This window comes from Ambystoma mexicanum, chromosome 2q (assembly GCF_040938575.1).
Source record: "Ambystoma mexicanum isolate Mex_15411 chromosome 2q, UKY_AmexF1_1, whole genome shotgun sequence".
In the NCBI taxonomy this organism is placed as follows: Eukaryota; Metazoa; Chordata; class Amphibia; order Caudata; family Ambystomatidae; genus Ambystoma; species Ambystoma mexicanum.
In genome coordinates, this window is record NC_090924.1 from 1482378590 (window position 1) to 1482397554 (window position 18965).

Genomic DNA, 18965 nt, shown 5'->3' on the forward strand with positions numbered 1-18965 from the left:
CATATATTTAAAAGACTACAATCGTAAAGACCAGCCAGATCCACCTACATCAACCGTCGCTTCCATCGAAAATTCAGACTCACCAGGGCGGGTGGATCCAGCTTCCCAGTCACTGCAGTAAGCTCTGGAACACTCTGCCCCCTGCGCTGAGAGAGGAACAAACATTTTGGACATTCCGTAAACAGCTGAAAACCTGGCCTTTTAAGTAGCTTGATGAAGTCCTCCCACACACATATCTTGCTGAACTCACTTATGTTTAACTGTATTGTCATGCAGCCCAAATGTAACAAGCGCCTTGACACCTTTGCGTTTAGTGCACAATATAAATGTAAAAATAAATAAAATTCTCCTATGGGTTTGGACTTTTATAGGGCGGAAAGCACTCCCTTTAGAGGTGTGAATAATTTCCCTGATCTAATTGGTTGATGTATGTGACTGGACCGTGTTCTAAAAGTGACATCACACTAAACTGAACCCTCGTTACCATTGGGCATATTAATGAAGAGAGCAGCCTAATGGGAGTGACCTCTACATCTAGTTTCCCTCCCATTTGATTTCATGTCATCCTGGATAATGCTATAATGCTACATTAAACAGTTATGCTTTTATGAAACATAATTTTCCTCACATGTGATCATATTGCTAATCAGTTCATCAGATTACTCTCAATTAGATCACTGAAATGATGTGATTTTCTTCTCAGCATGATCTGTGTTGGGTGTGTTATAGTTTTTTGTCTTTGCTCTCTGATACTTTTACACAAACATTCCATTTCCAGCTTGGAATAATCCCCCAGTTGGACATTTTACATCACCATAAATTGCTTTCCACGCAGTCAAAAGCCGCAGTGCAATCCAAAACAATTACATGCAATGGGGTTTGCCATTAACAAGGGCTCTGGCACTCTGCATGCTTAGCAGTAAGATCGTATGTGCCACTGCAACACCTTTCCTGGGCCCTGTTTGAAAGAGCGGTGGAATTCTATTTGTTTCCACCCGGAAACAAAGATTGTCTAAAAGAAGGGAGTCAGACATCCACCTACAATGGCTTGTTTCTGTTGTAACATGGTAAGCATGAGTTAGCATCTTGAATATATCACAGCAAAGCTTGTCACTGTGACTGAAAATGTGTGTACAGTTTCCCCACACTATGTTTGACTACCATTTAGGCAGGGTGCAAAATGTGCACTTGCAACTACCCATTGACTAGTAATAAGTGACGCTTGGCAAGTAAGAAATGGGGTTCTGATAGATGGATTTATTTGTTTTATTTATTTATTGGATATTTGAAGGCACCACAAGACGAAAAAGGAAGGGGATCAACGGAGAAGATAACAGTAACGGTCCTACTAGGCCTTGTGACATTGGGGTCTTGCAAGTGCATTAACAAGAAGTGTGAGAGAGAGGGGGGGTAGTAAAGGAAGTGCAGGGTAAGGAGGAGAGGATGCAAGTGAAAGTGGGAGTGCAGGAGGGGGGAAGAGGAGCACTGGGACTAGGCAAGTGCTAAGGGGAGGCCAGGAGGGAAAGGGTCAGGGATTGCATGGGGTGCAAGGGGTGGGGATCCACATGCTAAGTGCAAGGGTGGTAAGAGAAGTGCAGGGTAAGGAGGAGAGAATGCAAGTGAAAGTGGGAGTGCAGGGGGGGGAAGAGGAGCACAGGGACCAGGCAAGTGCTAAGGGGAGGCCCGGAGGGAAAGGGTCAGGGATTGCATGGGGTGCAAGGGGTGGGGATCCACATGCTAAGTGCAAGGGTAGTAAAGGAAGTGCAGGTTAAGGAGGAGAGGATGCAAGTGAAAGTGGGAGTGCAGGAGGGGGGAAGAGGAGCACAGGGACCAGGCAAGTGCTAAGGGGAGGCCCGGAGGGAAAGGGTCAGGGATTGCATGGGGTGCAAGGGGTGGGGATCCACATGCTAAGTGCAAGGGTAGTAAAGGAAGTGCAGGTTAAGGAGGAGAGGATGCAAGTGAAAGTGGGAGTGCAGGAGGGGTGAAGAGGAGCACAGGGACTAGGCAAGTGCTAAGAGGAGGCCAGGAGGGAAAGGGTCAGGGATTGCATGGGCTGCAAGGGGTGGGGATCCACATGCTAAGTGCACGGGTGGTAAGAGAAGTGCAGGGTAAGGAGGAAAGAATGCAAGTGAAAGTGGGAGTGCAGGAGGGGGGAAGAGGAGCACAGGGACTAGGCAAGTGCTAAGGGGAGGCCAGGAGGGAAAGGGTCAGGGTTTGCATGGGGTGCATGGGGTGGGGATCCACATGCTAAGTGCAAGGGTGGTAAGAGAAGTGCAAGGTAAGGAGGAGAGAATGCAAGTGAAAGTGGGAGTGCAGGAGGGGGGAAGAGGAGCACAGGGACTAGGCAAGTGCTAAGGGGAGGCCAGGAGGGAAAGGGTCAGGGTTTGCATGGGGTGCATGGGGTGGGGATCCACATGCTAAGTGCAAGGGTGGTAAGAGAAGTGCAGGGTAAGGAGGAAAGAATGCAAGTGAAAGTGGGAGTGCAGGAGGGGGGAAGAGGAGCACAGGGACTAGGCAAGTGCTAAGCGGAGGCCAGGAGGGAAAGGGTCAGGGTTTGCATGGGGTGCATGGGGTGGGGATCCACATGCTAAGTGCAAGGGTGGTAAGAGAAGTGCAAGGTAAGGAGGAGAGAATGCAAGTGAAAGTGGGAGTGCAGGAGGGGGGAAGAGGAGCACAGGGACTAGGCAAGTGCTAAGAGGAGGCCAGGAGGGAAAGGGTCAGGGATTGCATGGGGTGCAAGGGGTGGGGATCCACATGCTAAGTGCAAGGGTGGTAAGAGAAGTGCAGGGTAAGGAGGAAAGAATGCAAGTGAAAGTGGGAGTGCAGGACGGGGGAAGAGGAGCACAGGGACTAGGCAAGTGCTAAGGGGAGGCCAGGAGGGAAAGGGTCAGGGATTGCATGGGGTGCATGGGGTGGGGATCCACATGCTAAGTGCAAGGGTGGTAAGAGAAGTGCAGGGTAAGGAGGAGAGAATGCAAGTGAAAGTGGGAGTGCAGGAGGGGGGAAGAAGAGCACAGGGACTAGGCAGGTTCTAAGGGGAGGCCAGGAGGGAAAGGGTCAGGGATTGCATGGGGTGCAAGGGGTGAGGATCCACATGCTAAGTGCAAGGGTGGTAAGAGAATTGCAGGGTAAGGAGGAGAGAATGCAAGTGAAAGTGGGAGTGCAGGAGGGGGGAAGAGGAGCACAGGGACTAGGCAAGTGCTAAGGGGAGGCCAGGAGGGAAAGGGTCAGGGATTGCATGGGGTGCAAGGGGTGAGGATCCACATGCTAAGTGCAAGGGTGGTAAGAGACGTGCAGGGTAAGGAGGAGAGAATGCAAGTGAAAGTGGGAGTGCAGGAGGGGGGAAGAGGAGCACAGGGACTAGGCAAGCGCTAAAGGGAGGCCAGGAGGGAAAGGGTCAGGAATTGCATGGGGTGCAAGGGGTGGGGATCCACATGCTAAGTGCAAGGGTGGTAAGAGAAGTGCAGGGTAAGGAGGAAAGAATGCAAGTGAAAGTGGGAGTGCAGGAGGGGGGAAGAGGAGCACAGGGACTAGGCAAGTGCTAAGGGGAGGCCAGGAGGGAAAGGGTCAGGGATTGCATGGGGTGCATGGGGTGGGGATCCACATGCTAAGTGCAAGGGTGGTAAGAGAAGTGCAGGGTAAGGAGGAGAGAATGCAAGTGAAAGTGGGAGTGCAGGAGGGGGGAAGAAGAGCACAGGGACTAGGCAGGTTCTAAGGGGAGGCCAGGAGGGAAAGGGTCAGGGATTGCATGGGGTGCAAGGGGTGAGGATCCACATGCTAAGTGCAAGGGTGGTAAGAGAATTGCAGGGTAAGGAGGAGAGAATGCAAGTGAAAGTGGGAGTGCAGGAGGTGGGATGAGGATCGCAGGGGCTAGGCAAGTGCTAAGGGGAGGCCAGGAGAGAAAGGGTCAGGGATTGCATGGGGTGCAAGGGGTGGGGATCCACATGCGAAGTGCAAGGGTGGTAAGAGAAGTGCAGGGTAAGGAGGAGAGAATGCAAGTGAAAGTGGGAGTGCAGGAGGGGGAAGAGGATCACAGGGACTAGGCAAGTGCTAAGGGGAGGCCAGGAGGGAAAGGGTCAGGGATTGCATGGGATGCAAGGGGAGAGGATCCACATGCTAAGTGCAAGGGTAGTAAAGGAAGTGCAGGTTAAGGAGGAGAGGATGCAAATGAAAGTGGGAGTGCAGGAGGGGGGAAGAGGAGCACAGGCACTAGGCAAGTGCTAAGGGGAGGCCAGGAGGGAAAGGGTCAGGGATTGCATTGGGTGCAAGGGGTGAGGATCCACATGCTAAGTGCAAGGGTGGTAAGAGAAGTGCAGGGTAAGGAGGAGAGAATGCAAGTGAAAGTGGGAGCGCAGGAGGGGGAAGAGTATCAAAGGGACTAGGCAAGTGCTAAGGCGAGGCCAGGAGGGAAAGATTCAGGGATTGCATGGGGTGCAAGGGGAGAGGATCCACATGCTAAGTGCAAGGGTGGTAAGAGAAGTGCAGGGTAAGGAGGAGAGAATGCAAGTGAAAGTGGGAGTGCAGGAGGGGGGAAGAGGAGCACAGGGACTAGGCAAGTGTTAAGGGGAGGCCAGGAGGGAAAGGGTCAGGGATTGCATGGGGTGCAAGGGGTGAGGATCCACATGCTAAGTGCAAGGGTGGTAAGAGACGTGCAGGGTAAGGAGGAGAGAATGCAAGTGAAAGTGGGAGCGCAGGAGGGGGAAGAGTATCAAAGGGACTAGGCAAGTGCTAAGGCGAGGCCAGGAGGGAAAGATTCAGGGATTGCATGGGGTGCAAGGGGAGAGGATCCACATGCTAAGTGCAAGGGTGGTAAGAGAAGTGCAGGGTAAGGAGGAGAGAATGCAAGTGAAAGTGGGAGTGCAGGAGGGGGGAAGAGGAGCACAGGGACTAGGCAAGTGCTAAGGGGAGGCCAGGAGGGAAAGGGTCAGGGATTGCATGGGGTGCAAGGGGAGAGGATCCACATGCTAAGTGCAAGGGTGGTAAGAGAAGTGCAGGGTAAGGAGGAGAGAATGCAAGTGAAAGTGGGAGTGCAGGAGGGGGGAAGAGGAGCACAGGGACTAGGCAAGTGTTAAGGGGAGGCCAGGAGGGAAAGGGTCAGGGATTGCATGGGGTGCAAGGGGTGAGGATCCACATGCTAAGTGCAAGGGTGGTAAGAGACGTGCAGGGTAAGGAGGAGAGAATGCAAGTGAAAGTGGGAGCGCAGGAGGGGGAAGAGTATCAAAGGGACTAGGCAAGTGCTAAGGCGAGGCCAGGAGGGAAAGATTCAGGGATTGCATGGGGTGCAAGGGGAGAGGATCCACATGCTAAGTGCAAGGGTGGTAAGAGAAGTGCAGGGTAAGGAGGAGAGAATGCAAGTGAAAGTGGGAGTGCAGGAGGGGGGAAGAGGAGCACAGGGACTAGGCAAGTGCTAAGGGGAGGCCAGGAGGGAAAGGGTCAGGGATTGCATGGGGTGCAAGGGGTGGTGATCCACATGCTAAGTGCAAGGGTGGTAAGAGAAGTGCAGGGTAAGGAGGAGAGGATGCAAGTGAAAGTGGGAGTGCAGGAGGGGGAAGAGTATCACAGGGACTAGGCAAGTGCTAAAGGGAGGCCAGGAGGGAAAGGGTCAGGGATTGCATGGGGTGCAAGGGGTGGGGATCCACATGCTAAGTGCAAGGGTGGTAAGAGAAGTGCAGGGTAAGGAGGAAAGAATGCAAGTGAAAGTGGAAGTGCAGGAGGGGGGAAGAGGAGCACAGGGACTAGGCAAGTGCTAAGGGGAGGCCAGGAGGGAAAGGGTCAGGGATTGCATGGGGTGCAAGGGGAGAGGATCCACATGCTAATTGCAAGGGTAGTAAAGGAAGTGCCGGTTAAGGAGGAGAGGATGCAAGTGAAAATGGGAGTGCAGGAGGGGGGAAGAGGAGCACAGGGACTAGGCAAGTGCTAAGGGGAGGACAGGAGGGAAAGTGTCAGGGATTGCATGGGGTGCAAGGGGTGGGGATCCACATGCTAAGTGCAAGGGTGGTAAGAGAAGTGCAGGGTAAGGAGGAGAGAATGCAAGTGAAAGTGGGAGTGCAGGAGGGGGGAAGAGGAGCACAGGGACTATGCAAGTGCTAAGGGGAGGCCAGGAGGGAAAGGGTCAGGGATTGCATGGGGTGCAAGGGGAGAGGATCCACATGCTAAGTGCAAGGGTAGTAAAGGAAGTGCAGGTTAAGGAGGAGAGGATGCAAGTGAAAGTGGGAGTGCAGGAGGGGGGAAGAGGAGCACAGGGACTAGGCAAGTGCTAAGGGGAGGCCAGGAGGGAAAGGGTCAGGGATTGAATGGGGTGCAAGGGGTGGGGATCCACATGCTAAGTGCAAGGGTGGTAAGAGAAGTGCAGGGTAAGGAGGAGAGAATGCAAGTGAAAGTGGGAGTGCAGGAGGGGGAAGAGGATCACAGGGACTATGCAAGTGCTAAGGGGAGGCCAGGAGGGAAAGGGTCAGGGATTGCATGGGGTGCAAGGGGAGAGGATCCACATGCTAAGTGCAAGGGTAGTAAAGGAAGTGCAGGTTAAGGAGGAGAGGATGCAAGTGAAAGTGGGAGTGCAGGAGGGGGGGAAGAAGAGCACAGGGACTAGGCAAGTTCTAAGGGGAGGCCAGGAGGGAAAGGGTCAGGGATTGCATGGGGTGCAAGGGGTGAGGATCCACATGCTAAGTGCAAGGGTGGTAAGAGAAGTGCAGGGTAAGGAGGAAAGAATGCAAGTGAAAGTGGGAGTGCAGGAGGGGGGAAGAGGAGCACAGGGACTAGGCAAGTGCTAAGGGGAGGCCAGGAGGGAAAGGGTCAGGGATTGCATGGGTTGCAAGGGGTGAGGATACACATGCTAAGTGCAAGGAGGTGGGTGGACTGGGCGGATGGGGGGCCTGGTGCCCAGTAGAACTCAGAGGGAACCAGGCAGCCAGTCATTGCGGTGATGGAGAGTGTATTTGTGTTGCTAGGTAGCAGTTTGCAACTGGAAATTGTAATCACTGATTTAAGGTTGTTATCCTATATAAAACGCTATATTCTTTCCTTCCCCAAACCATATACTCTTTTGTGTTTGGGCATCTTTGCTTCCATTCAACAGCCAGATTGATTTCAGCGCTGTCCCTGGTTCTTGCTACAATTTCCCAAAGGTGAATGAGCTGCTTTTATTTTTCACAGGCTGTCGAGAAAGCAAAGCAGCCTCATGGATGCTCGGGCCATCTGATCCTCATCTGTTCCCTCTCAGCAGAGACCGGATCTTCCACATGGAGAATGCAGCATGTAAAGTTCCTGAATGGGTCTTTAGACAGGTGAGGTGTCTACTGGGAGGGTTGGATGAAAGCAATGGGAGCATGCATTGGGGCATCTTGATGACAAATTCATATTTCATTTTAGATATTTGACCATATAAATCTGGGCATAGCAATTGATTGGTTGAATTACAAACATATGTACTATTTCCAAGTTGTTTTCACATTAGAGGTAATACAAATGTGATTCTGAAATTCAAGTGCGACTTTGGGGCACCCAGTGACCAAGTCACCACCCAGATGGTCGATCTGGGACCCAATGCACCCAACATGTCCCTGTCCCCAAGCTGGCAGGAGCCCATCTTTTCTACCCTTCGGCAGAACTTTGGGTTCTTGTACTGCTTTGTATATCACCCCATATTGCACGTAAAAGAAGCTGCCTAGCCCATTTTTCACAAAACAAAAGAGGTGATGGCTGGAAGGTTTAGAACTAATCTTAACCACTGGCATTGCTCTAGGCAAAGCTATGGTTCTCTCTAGGTTGGACTATTGCAACAGCCTCTTTCTTAATCTACCTGCCTCTACTCTCTGCCCTTTGCAACTTATTCAGAACAGGACTGCGAGACTTGTCCTTGGCCTGAAGCCCTGGGATCGTATCTCTCCAGCTCTGAAATCTCTCCATTGGCTCCCAGTGGATGCAAGAATTAAATTCAAAACCCTCTGCATTGTCCACAAGGCTTTCTGGGGCCTGGGTCCAATATACCTTCAGCTATCCCTCTGCAAATACCCCCCATCTCGAGCACTCCGCTCCTCTACCTCTAACTCCCTCAGGGTCAGTCGTTTCTTAAAGAAACAAGCTGGGGTTAGATCTCTGTCTTCGGCTGGGCGCTCCCTCTGGAACAGCCTTCCTGCCACTCTAAAACTTGAGGAGAACCATCTCTGGTTACGGAAGCACCTCAAGTCCTTCCTCTTTGCTTCTGCCTTCGCCCCCCCTCTCCCCTGCTGATTCTACTCTCCCTCGGCACCATGCTCCTGGCCACCCTCTGTCCTCCGGGCCCAGGTACTTGCTCATCTTACCACCCTCACGCACTGCCTCCAGGCCACCCCTTGCACTGGGGTCTGTATCTGTACCCATACAGCCCTCCCTTTTTCTTCCTGCACTTTCAGACCTACATGGCCTGCTGCCATAAACCCTAGCACTTGCCACTTGCTGGCTGCACTGCCATTGTTTGTTGCCTTTTTATTTATTCATTTATTATTTTGTTTTTGTTTTTTCCCCCTCGCTCAGCACTCTCCTTTGTTTCCTCCTTCCATGCACTTCTCCCCCTCACCCTTCTACCCTGCACTTGCACGTTCTCCATGTCACTGGGCCTAGTAAGACCATTGTTTTTGTTCTCCCCTCTTCCCCTTCCCTTGCCTTGTCTTGCCCTGAAACATTTGAGTATGAGTGCGATAGAAATAAAATATCAATATCAATATCAATAGGCAACCCTTCAGACCCTCTTTCTTCACCTGCCAAGCTATTGCAAAAGGGGAAAGACCATATGCAAATCAGGCTTGGTCCCACCCCAAAAGGGGCAGTCCAGCCTGAACTGATTGGTCACATCCCTTCTGCACGAGACCACAAGCATCCCCAGACATGTTTCGGCCTCATTGCTCTCATCAGTGAGGCGTAGCTGGGTCTCTAGGCCCAGCAGGCACTGGACCCACGTCTGGGCATACGCGCCCCACTCGAGGTGACCAAACGCAAACACGCCAGCCCAAACTGCATGGTCACATCCCTTCTGCACGAGGCCACAAGCATCCCCCGGATACCATAGGCAGCAGATTGACTCGACAGGTTGAAGCAAAGAGAATTTATTAGCACATGGGGATCTACTTGTTCCGCGGCTTCATAATCAAAACGCGATGTTGCCACCATCTCTGTGCCGCTCTCTGTGGTTTCTCCTTCTGACTGTTGGGCCCCAGCTCCTCCTCTCTCTGGCTCTGAACATCAGGTGAGTTCGGAAATTTCTGTCTCTAGCTTAAGCAAACCCTGTGGTAGTATTGTATGTATGTTTGGGTTTTATAAAGCAGACAACTAGCTGGGAAGCAACAGAGTGCTGCACAAAAGGAACACACCCAGGGGGTGACAGGTAGGGTGCAGGGGAAGCAGAGGAGCTGCTAAGGGTATAGGGCGCAGGTAGGGTTCAGGGGAAGCAGCGGAGCTGCTGTGGGTATGGGGCGCAGGTAGGGTGCAGAGGAAGCAGAGGAGCTGCTGTGGGTATAGGGCACAGGTAGGGTGCAGGGGAAGCAGAGGAGCTGCTGTGGGTATGAGGTGCAGGGAGGGTGCAGGGGAAGCAGAGGAGCTGCTGTGGGTATGGGGCACAGGTAAGGTGCAGGGGAAGCAGAGGAGCTGCTGTGGGTATAGGGCACAGGTAGGGTGCAGGGGAAGCAGAGGAGTTGCTGTGGGTATGAGGTGCAGGGAGGGTGCAGGGGAAGCAGAGGAGCTGCTAAGGGTATAGGGCGCAGGTAGGGTTCAGGGGAAGCAGCGGAGCTGCTGTGGGTATGGGGCGCAGGTAGGGTGCAGGGGAAGCAGAGGAGCTGCTGTGGGTATGAGGTGCAGGGAGGGTGCAGGGGAAGCAGAGGAGCTGCTGTGGGTATGGGGCACAGGTAGGGTGCAGGGGAAGCAGAGGAGCTGCTGTGGGTGTGGGGTGCAGGAAGGGTGCAGGGGAAGCAGAGGAGCTGCTGTGGGTATGGGGCGCAGGTAGGGTGTAGGGGAAGCAGAGGAGCTGCTATGGGTATGGGGAGCAGGTAGGGTGCAGGGGAAGCAGAGGAGCTGCTACGGGTATGGGGAGCAGGTAGGGTGCAGGGGAAGCAGAGGAGCTGCTATGGGTATGGGGCGCAGGTAGGGTGCAGGGGAAGCAGAGGAGCTGCTGTGGGTATGGGGCGCAGGTAGGGTGCAGGGGAAGCAGAGGAGCTGCTATGTGTATGGGGAGCAGGTAGGGTGCAGGAGAAGTAGAGGAGCTGCTATGGGTATGGGGAGCAAGGAGGGTATGATATTTAGAGAGCGAGAAGTAGGGTTGAGTGGAGCGGTCAGTGATTGGCGAGATGTTCTTGGAAGAGTAGGGTCTCCAGGTCCTTCCTGAAGTGTAGGTTGGAGCAGGAATGTCTTACCTGTATTGGTAATGTCTTCCAGAGGCAGGGTGCATAGCAGAAAAGGCTGGTTTACCATGTTTCCCCTCTTGCAGGTCTTTGTTTCCATGCTAGCGATGTTGTGGCTTATAGTGCTGCGCTGTTCTCTGTAGATGGTGTGTTTCTAAGCTAAGTAGAATGCTGTCTCGGTTGTGACTGTATTTTTAAATACTGTGCTTTTGGGATCAATGATCATGGGTTGAAAGTATGGCAGAGGCTTCCTCGGAATGACTTGTTTTGAAGGTTCTGTTTTACATAATCGTGATGGTACTGAGTTAGAAACCTCTGATGCATACTGTTTAGACACTTATGAGAATGCTGTTCAAGCAGCCCCAGATAATGGAACTTTGGAGAGGTGGTAGAGCACTGCCAGTAGGTTTCTTGAGCACCTTTGATGGTGTAATAGCACAGCTTGGTGGGTGTGATGAGCCTGCAGGATTCCACTGCTCCCACCGGCCTTGCCCCCCTCACGTGATACCATGGGGAGATCTTGAAGGGGCCCCTAGGGGACCCTCGCGTAGTGGAAACAAGGCAAATCACCACACACAAACTGACACGCCAGACACAAGGTTGTATTCCAAAAGCTAGGGTTTATTGCAAAGCAAATAGTCTCAGTTGGCCAACTCGGTCTCACGCCCCGCGACGTGTGTCTCCAGACCTCGAGGGACGCAAGAGAGCAAATAACGTACATCAGTTACATATATACAAAATGGACAACCTGCAATCAGTCATGACATGTTCATTACGCCCATTGTACAGTTTCTTTGAAATGGGTCTGATGATTGACCATTTAGACGAATATAACACCTTCAAACATCTATTTTAGCAACAATATGCAACATTGCGAGTCTAGAGACATATTTCTTTGTTGAACAGAACATGGTGCTTCTGTTCTTGCAGGCAAGCTGCATACGGGGGAAGAGTCGCATTCCAGGCCTTGCTATCTCCTACTTGCTATTCGTGTCCTGGAAGTCAGCACACTTCTGCTGGGTTTAGGAAAGGGGGGCCGTAAGTAAAGCATAATTCAAGCCTTTAGCAGTTTCTTTCTAGCATTTCTACCATATTAACGAGACTGGCTGGCATCAGTGAGTTGATTAAATGCCGTGTTGCTCTCCTCCAAGGCTATATGCGGGAGGGGATTGGGCATTCCTCTCTGGGGCTGCCTACGTTATGTTTCAACGATTAACTCCCGGCCTCGCGGCCTTGCTCTTTCGCTTTGAACAACAAAGTAATCAGTGAAGCAGAATAAGCAGAATAAGCTTTCGGCTAAGCAGTTTTGAACAAAAAGCAATGAGCAAACGTTAGTGAACAAAATGGTGATTCTAGCTACTTCAAAATGGCCACACATTGGTCAAATTTATTAGTCTGTATTTCTGTACTTACGAGTCTGTATTTCTGTACTTATGAGTCTGTATTTCTGTACTTATCAGTCTGTATTTCGGTTGGTCGTCGGCCAATATGATACATTGCCATTGGTCGTGAGAGGTATCTATTTTTGTAGACTGACAAACCCCTCCTTTTGGCCGATTGCCAAACGCCTTATCCAATCATTGCATCCTCCTCTGATGATGTGTCTGAATTATCTGAATTTGAATTTGAACCTGAATCGTGCATGCCACTATATGCGTCTTCATTCTCACCAATATTTATGGCCATGAATTCTTCTATTGTTTTCATTTCATGAGTATCTTTATGATCTTGGCCATATGTTTGTTTTTGGGGTACCATATGCATACACTCTTCACTTATCTCAGTGCAAACTAGGGGCAGACAGTGTATGCAACAACAGCAAGTCACAAATATTCCGAACAAATACTACTAGTATTGCATATAACTTCCATCCCCACGCACGTAATATCTCCCAGAACCAGGACCCTGCCTCCCAGTTCCCATTCATGGTATGGAGTTCAGAACTCAGGACGTGTAACTTTCTTATCGCTTCAAAAATCGTAGGAGAGGAGTCATTTACGAATACACAGCACGCTGATCCCACGATTTTGCAAACCCCGCACGATCAATCAGGATTACATCAAGAGCCATTCTATTTTGCAACGTCATTAATCTAATCCCCTTTTCTTCTAGCGTCATGTTGTATAGTATATCTGTTGTTATGTTTATTGTATTCTCTAATATTCTTGACAGTTGCCTTATGTTATAGGAATGTATTGCTTGGGCCAGAAATGGTACGAATGATTTTGCTAAGTCTTCTGTAATCAAAGCGCCTTCTGTACTTCTTTGCGGCCTAGATCTGGATAGCCTAGCTACATCTGCTGTCTCCATGAGGAACACTCCTGGGAACAGTAGACCCAAATAACATATGCCTCCCTAGTTTCTGGGTAACCAGAGATAAGCTTTTTCTCCGCATATAAAATAAACGGGATCACCTACATACACTGGTTCTATTTCTCTTTTGAGAACCGCTGTGTTCATGCAACCAGTAAACGTTCCTACTGAATAGGAGCCTTTCTTCTTTAGGCAAAAAGGGACAGTTCGTGGGCTATAATTCACTGTATAGGAAGGGGGCATTGCATCTTTATTTTCTTCTGCTCTAACACGAAACGTGATTACTGATGTTTTGGATGGTGGAGACAATCTATCTCGTCGTACAGGTTTAGGCGTAGGTTTTTGGATTATCATTCGTGCTTTATGAAATATAGAACAGCCTACGGGTCTCATAATTATTTCCTCAAATTCATTCATGTTTGTTTTATCTAATTGACCCGTATCACTCTTATTCCATTTCCCATAAAATAATGCACTCAGTGATGCACTGCATGCAGAACTTAATGGTAATGGCTGCACATACCAACCTATTCACTTCCCAGCATGCTGCGGTAAATGGGCGCATACCCAGCAATTATTTTTCTTTAAAATTGCATGTGTCATGTTCATTATGAGCAATGGGGTATTATTCCCATATCCTTCGCTGTGCCTCTCTTCCATTGGGGACAAGGTATAAGTAATTACATGAACCGGGCTTTCAGTGGTGGAGATATTAATTACCGGCAAGAGCATATTCAATGGGTGCGTTGCTTCCACGTACCATAGTATCAACGCTGTCATTATTGGTGCTAACATACTCATAACACACATAACTATCGTTAAGATTAGCATACAGTTTTTTCGACAATGTGTTTTTTCTAACTTTTCAGTCTTTATACCTAATTTGTTATCAGCAGCGGTGCAGGAGGAGGCTGAAGCTGGTTCTGGCATTCTCTCTCTCACAGTCCTTCTTCCGCAGTGGTCGTCGTGAATATCTCTCCTTGTGGCGCTCGTCCGAATGTCAATAAGTTCGCTAAATGTCAACAGTTAATTCTGCCAGTTCTTAGCAGCCTGGATTGCTTAGTCGTTTAGGCAAGATCATTATGCATTCGCATGTTGCTCAAAAGAACACCAGAGCAGTTTATCAATTGCCTTTGTACCATGTGTGCCCCGCTTGTTCACTCGGGTTCCGGACACATGGATTTTTATGATTGCACCAAGGAGCCGCGAGTCTTGAGTTGCCCGATTTGCACAACTCTCACGCTTCTCTCCTCTAGACCTCCAGTTCCCTCTCCATCCGTGATGGGAACCAGAGGCAATGATGAAAGATCAATGAAATGCAGATTCGATCACTCCTTCTTTCGAAGCCGCAGATTGTACCGTTTAGCTCCTGGTACAGTGTGGTCAATGAATAGTGCCGGTGCACTCCCAGACTCAAACTCAGAGTCTTGTGGCGCAATAACAAGTGGCTGTGGGCGCTGCAGCGGTGATGCAGATTTCGTTTCAGGCAGTGGCACAATGGCAGATGCTTGTGGGCGCCAAAGTGGTACACGCTTTGTGTCGGCCTGCAGTGATGCAGATTCAGCTGGCCAACGTTGGTGCACTCTTTGCCCTTTCTCCTTTATAGCAATCCTTCCAGGCTTCGCTTCAAGCTTCACTTCAGGTTTAGGCAGATTCCGTAGTAAGGGACTGGCAACAGTTTCTTTCGATTCTGGAGCTGCTGTTTCTTTCTGGTCATCTCGGTCAGGCAAGTCTTTCAGCGGCGGTGGGATCTTTTTAGCATGCGTGGCCTGGATCCTAGCCTTCCTCCCATCCACTCGAATCGCCATTTGCGTTGCCAGAAGTACTTGATAGGGGCCACGCCATCTGGGTGCTAACAATGATTTTCGTTCAAAGTTTTTAAGTAGCACAGAGTCTCCTGGCTCCAGTGCGTGCCCCGGACCAGTATACCTCACGGGTAAAGCCTCCTGCACCTGCTGATGAATCAAACGCAGTTTCTGTATTAAAAGTCCACAATAAGTACTAAGCACAGGATGCTCAACTTCGCAAAGCCGCTTAGGCTGAGGTGCGCACCAAACATTTGCCGGCCTCCCCATGACAATTTCGTACGGGGAGAGCTCAGTTCTTGCCTGTACTGACGTGCGCATGCACAATAGCGCTAATGGTAATGCGTCCACCCAACTCAACTTGCTTCCTGCAAATATCTTACTGATCTTAGATTTTAAGATTCCATTATGGCGTTCAATAAGACCGTCTGACATCGAATGTCTGGAACAATGGAATCGCGTATTGATCTGGAGACCTGCGCAAATCTGTAATATTACTGCGCCCACAAAGTGTGGACCGTTATCTGACCATATGACACGGGGCAGGCCGAACCGGGAAAAATATTCCTTTAGCATTACTTTTGCCGTGCTCATTGCCGTGCAGTCCTTTAAAGGATATGCTTCCACCCATTTGCTGAATGCACATATTACCACTAGAACATATTTCAAGTTTTGGCATTGCTCCATTTCTATGAAATCAAAATGGATTACCTCAAAAGGCATAGAGGGAGGGCCAAAACGTCCTGTCAGAGTCACCGTTCCCTTTCCTACATTGTGCTGTAAGCATGTGATGCAGTTCTGGACCAACCTCTCTGCATTATTTTTTATGTTTACATTCTCCCATACCGTAGCTAGATGCTGGATTATTTTCTTGGCACATATGTTGGTAGGGCTGTGGGCCATTGTGACCATTGCATTTACATAGGAATTCGGCAACATCCAGTTTTTAGTTCTCTTGTCCACCCAACAACCCTCCAAATCGAATTCAGCAAACCCCTCAGCCCACCCTGTCAATCTGGAAAAGTGAATACCCTTCATTTGAATGACAGGTGTAACTTGATGGCCGTAGGCCAACCGTCTTATGCACCGAATTATAGAAATATAGACTGCTATGCTTGACCAACAAGCGGCCATTTTAAACGTAGCAAGAATCGCCAATTTGCTTGTTAACCATTGCTCATTGCTTTCTGTCTAAAACTGCTTTGCAGCTTGCAATTCTTGCGAATTCTGCTTACTCTGCTCAACTGTTAACATTGTTGTCTTAATATGAAAGGACAAGGTCGTGGGACTGAGGAGTTTGTTGAAACCCCTCATGAGTAGCCCAGAAAGGAATGCCCACGCTCCCTCTCTGTAGCCTTGGGAGAGAGCTGCAGGGCATTTAATCACTTCACAGCTGCCAGCCAGTCTCGTACGATGGTAGAATATGTTAGAATAAAACAGCTAAAGGCTTGAATTATGCTCTTCCTATGGCCCCCCTTCGCAAAACCCTTTAGAGCATGTCGGCTCCCAGGACACGAATAGTACCTCATAGATAGCAGAGCATGGAATGTGGCTCTTCCCCCGTGTGCAGCTTGCTTCCAAGAACAGAACTACCGTGTTCTGTTCAACAACTAAAAGATGCCTCCGCACTTTCTAAATTGCACATTGTTACTAGAATAGACATCAAAAGTGTCATAATTGTCATACCCGTCGGAAATGTCCATCGTCATCCCGAGTTCAAAGAAGCTAACCAAAGGGGGGTTTTAAACATGACATAGCTGATTGGATGATATGCATTTTGTATATATGTAACTGATGTACGTAATTCGCTCTCTTGCGTCCCTCGAGGTCTAGGAAACTCACGTCGCGGGACGTGAGACCAGAATTGGCCAATTGATACTATCTTTTGCTTGCAATAAACCCTAGCATGGGGAATTTGAACCTCGTGTCTGGCGCATCTTTTCGTGTATGGTTATTGCCTTGTTTCCATAGCACGAGGGACCCCTAGGGGCCCCTTTCAAGCTGGCGCCCGAATCGGGACCCTCCCCCACTTGCCCCATCGTATACGTTGTAACGGAGTAAAGGCGGAAGAACGGCGAGGACGGGACGATCGAGCGGGGATCAAGCGGTGTACGGGGCGCCCTGTAGAAGTGAGGAGAGATTCCTTCCGCAGATATGCACACATCTGATCCCTGATCGACGTACCGGGCCAGAGGGCAAAGGAGGCGAGGGTCCCGAGACGAGGCAGAAGCCTGAGGAGCGCAGACACGACGTTGGGAGAGGTGGCGTTAGGACAGGCGACTTGTTTTATCAGGTGAGTCATTCCCCGATTCAAATAAAAACCTGATTTTTGGTAGAGTGTTGATTTTGCAAATTCAAACGTCCAGGTAAAGGTTAGCTAACCAAAGGGGAAGGTTAAAGAAACATGCCTGGAGTACTGTCCACTTTAGCGGGGCTTTTCAGCTGCGGTAGACATCCTTGGAATATGGCCAAAGTGCACCGCCTGGGGTGACGCCGGCTTATGACATGTATGCAAAATATGGTGTGGGTGCGATAATATTTTGTGAAATTTGGCATAGGCAAACTAGAAAGCAACCCGACCATCAGTGGCCGATTAATGGTAGCTTTGAGATTGCGAGGATAGATAACCTAGAAAGGGTGCTGATTAGGAAAAAAGCGCGACCGCAGCTTTTGAGACTGTCAAAGATTGGAGGAAGGAAGCAATGCTCCGATTTAGGAGTAGAGAGAAGCATGCGCGTAGGCACAAAACGAAGCTTGAGGTAGCAGAGGAAAAGGAGGAGGAGGAGTGGACGGCAAGTCTAAGACGGGAAGGGAGACGTGACCAAATGAACATAGAAGGAATATACCCGCAGCGGGAACTACACATAGCAGACAAATTAATGGAACATTTGCTAACTAACATGGGTTGAGGCCCAAAACCAGAATCGAAACCAAACACGCCAGTAGTGACTGCGCAGGCCCAACCAGTAGCTCTCATACCCCCTCCCATAGCCCAAGCACTTCCCCTCACACAAGCATTAACCCAAGCCCCACCCACATCTCGAGCCCTCCCACAAGCGCAGAATGCGGACACACAATTTCCCAGCACCCAGGAAGGCCCTTCACAGATGCCACCTGTGTCATTTGTCCCATCCGCACCTCCCGCTCCAGAGACAGATTCAGCACCATCCGCCCCTCCCGAAGTCGAAATTGAGACCGGGGAGGCGAGAGGCGGGGCTGAAGGAACAGGATTTGGACGGGTAACTCAAAGCGCGATCAGCAAAGAAAGAAAGATTGAATTACGGCAAGAGGCAGAAATGTACATAGAAGGAAACGACGGGACGGCAGCATTGGCCTCATTGTATGGGTACCGAAGAAGCGACGAGAGACAGGTAGTGTTGGAATGCATGGGGGAAATTTTGGTGGGAGAATGGAAAAAGATACTTGGGAATTTACCGCCACAGCGATTGATAGATTTGAATAAGTTAGCACGTAGTGAGCAAAAAGATGAGGATGTAAGAAAACATGTGCACAAACTCATTGAAGTGAAAAATGAAATGGAAGACAGATATGCTGAGATGTTTGCTACACCTGAATATAGTAGTGAGTGTATTAAGACAGGTAGGAAGGAGGCGTTGAGGTTGTATATGCAAAAATCATGGCCGAGAGTTTTTTCAGGTGGTACAAAGCAATTGCCGGTACCGAGACAAATAGGTGACAAACAAAGACTGCAGGTATGGGTGGGGGAAACAATGCGATGGATGTCGAACAAAAGAACGTCAGTGAAGGAAGTAAGTGAGATATGTAATGGGTACCCATTGGAGATGAGAAAAGAAGCGATGCGAACGATAGTGGGGGTGTTACAGCAGCAGGTAATTGGATACAATAGAGGTAGAGGAAATGCACAATGCAGAGGAAATTTGAATAATATGCACGGGGTGTCATTGGGATTAAATCAATGTGCGTACTGTAAGGAGGAAGGACACTGGCGAGCGCAATGCCCGCACCTACAGAATATAGGTGGGTTTGGCCAGAGAAGGCCTCATAGAGGACATCAGGGGTCAAATGGCCCAAGCAGAAATAGCATGCAGCAGCAGCAGGGATATACCAATGGAGGTAATCAAAACCAATCCTATGGTCAAAACCAAGCTCAACAGAACCAGGCATTGAACCAAAGTGTTCCGAACCAAAATCAGGGCGGGCAGGGCCAACAGAGAAATGATCAGAGTGGAGGACATCGAGGGGGAAATGGGAATATTTTTGATACACAGCCAAACACGTATTATAGCAGCAGCGGTGACTACACATCGGATGATGTGTTATTTATTTTCGCGATAGGACAGCCCACGGCAGGGGTCGGAACCAGTGTCTATTCCCGTGAATCAGAGAGGACCCTACGTAGAAATGAGAGTCAGGAATAAGGAGCACCGTTTCCTTGTAGATACAGGGGCACAGAAGTGCTCGATAGACCACCACTTGGTTCCGGAGATCCCACTGTCGG

The 18965-nt window shown here is 49.9% G+C and overlaps 1 protein-coding gene across 1 annotated transcript in view; it reads left to right on the top strand.

Annotated features, from left to right (window-relative positions):
- LOC138570303 (zinc finger protein 354C-like) overlaps nt 1-18965 on the top strand; it is a 471916-nt gene that overhangs the window by 32315 nt on the left and 420636 nt on the right. Inside the window, exon 2 of the mRNA XM_069649079.1 lies at nt 7153-7283. Coding sequence (XP_069505180.1) covers nt 7182-7283 — 102 coding nt within the window. The 5' untranslated portion in view covers nt 7153-7181. The remainder of the gene's footprint in view (nt 1-7152; nt 7284-18965) is intronic.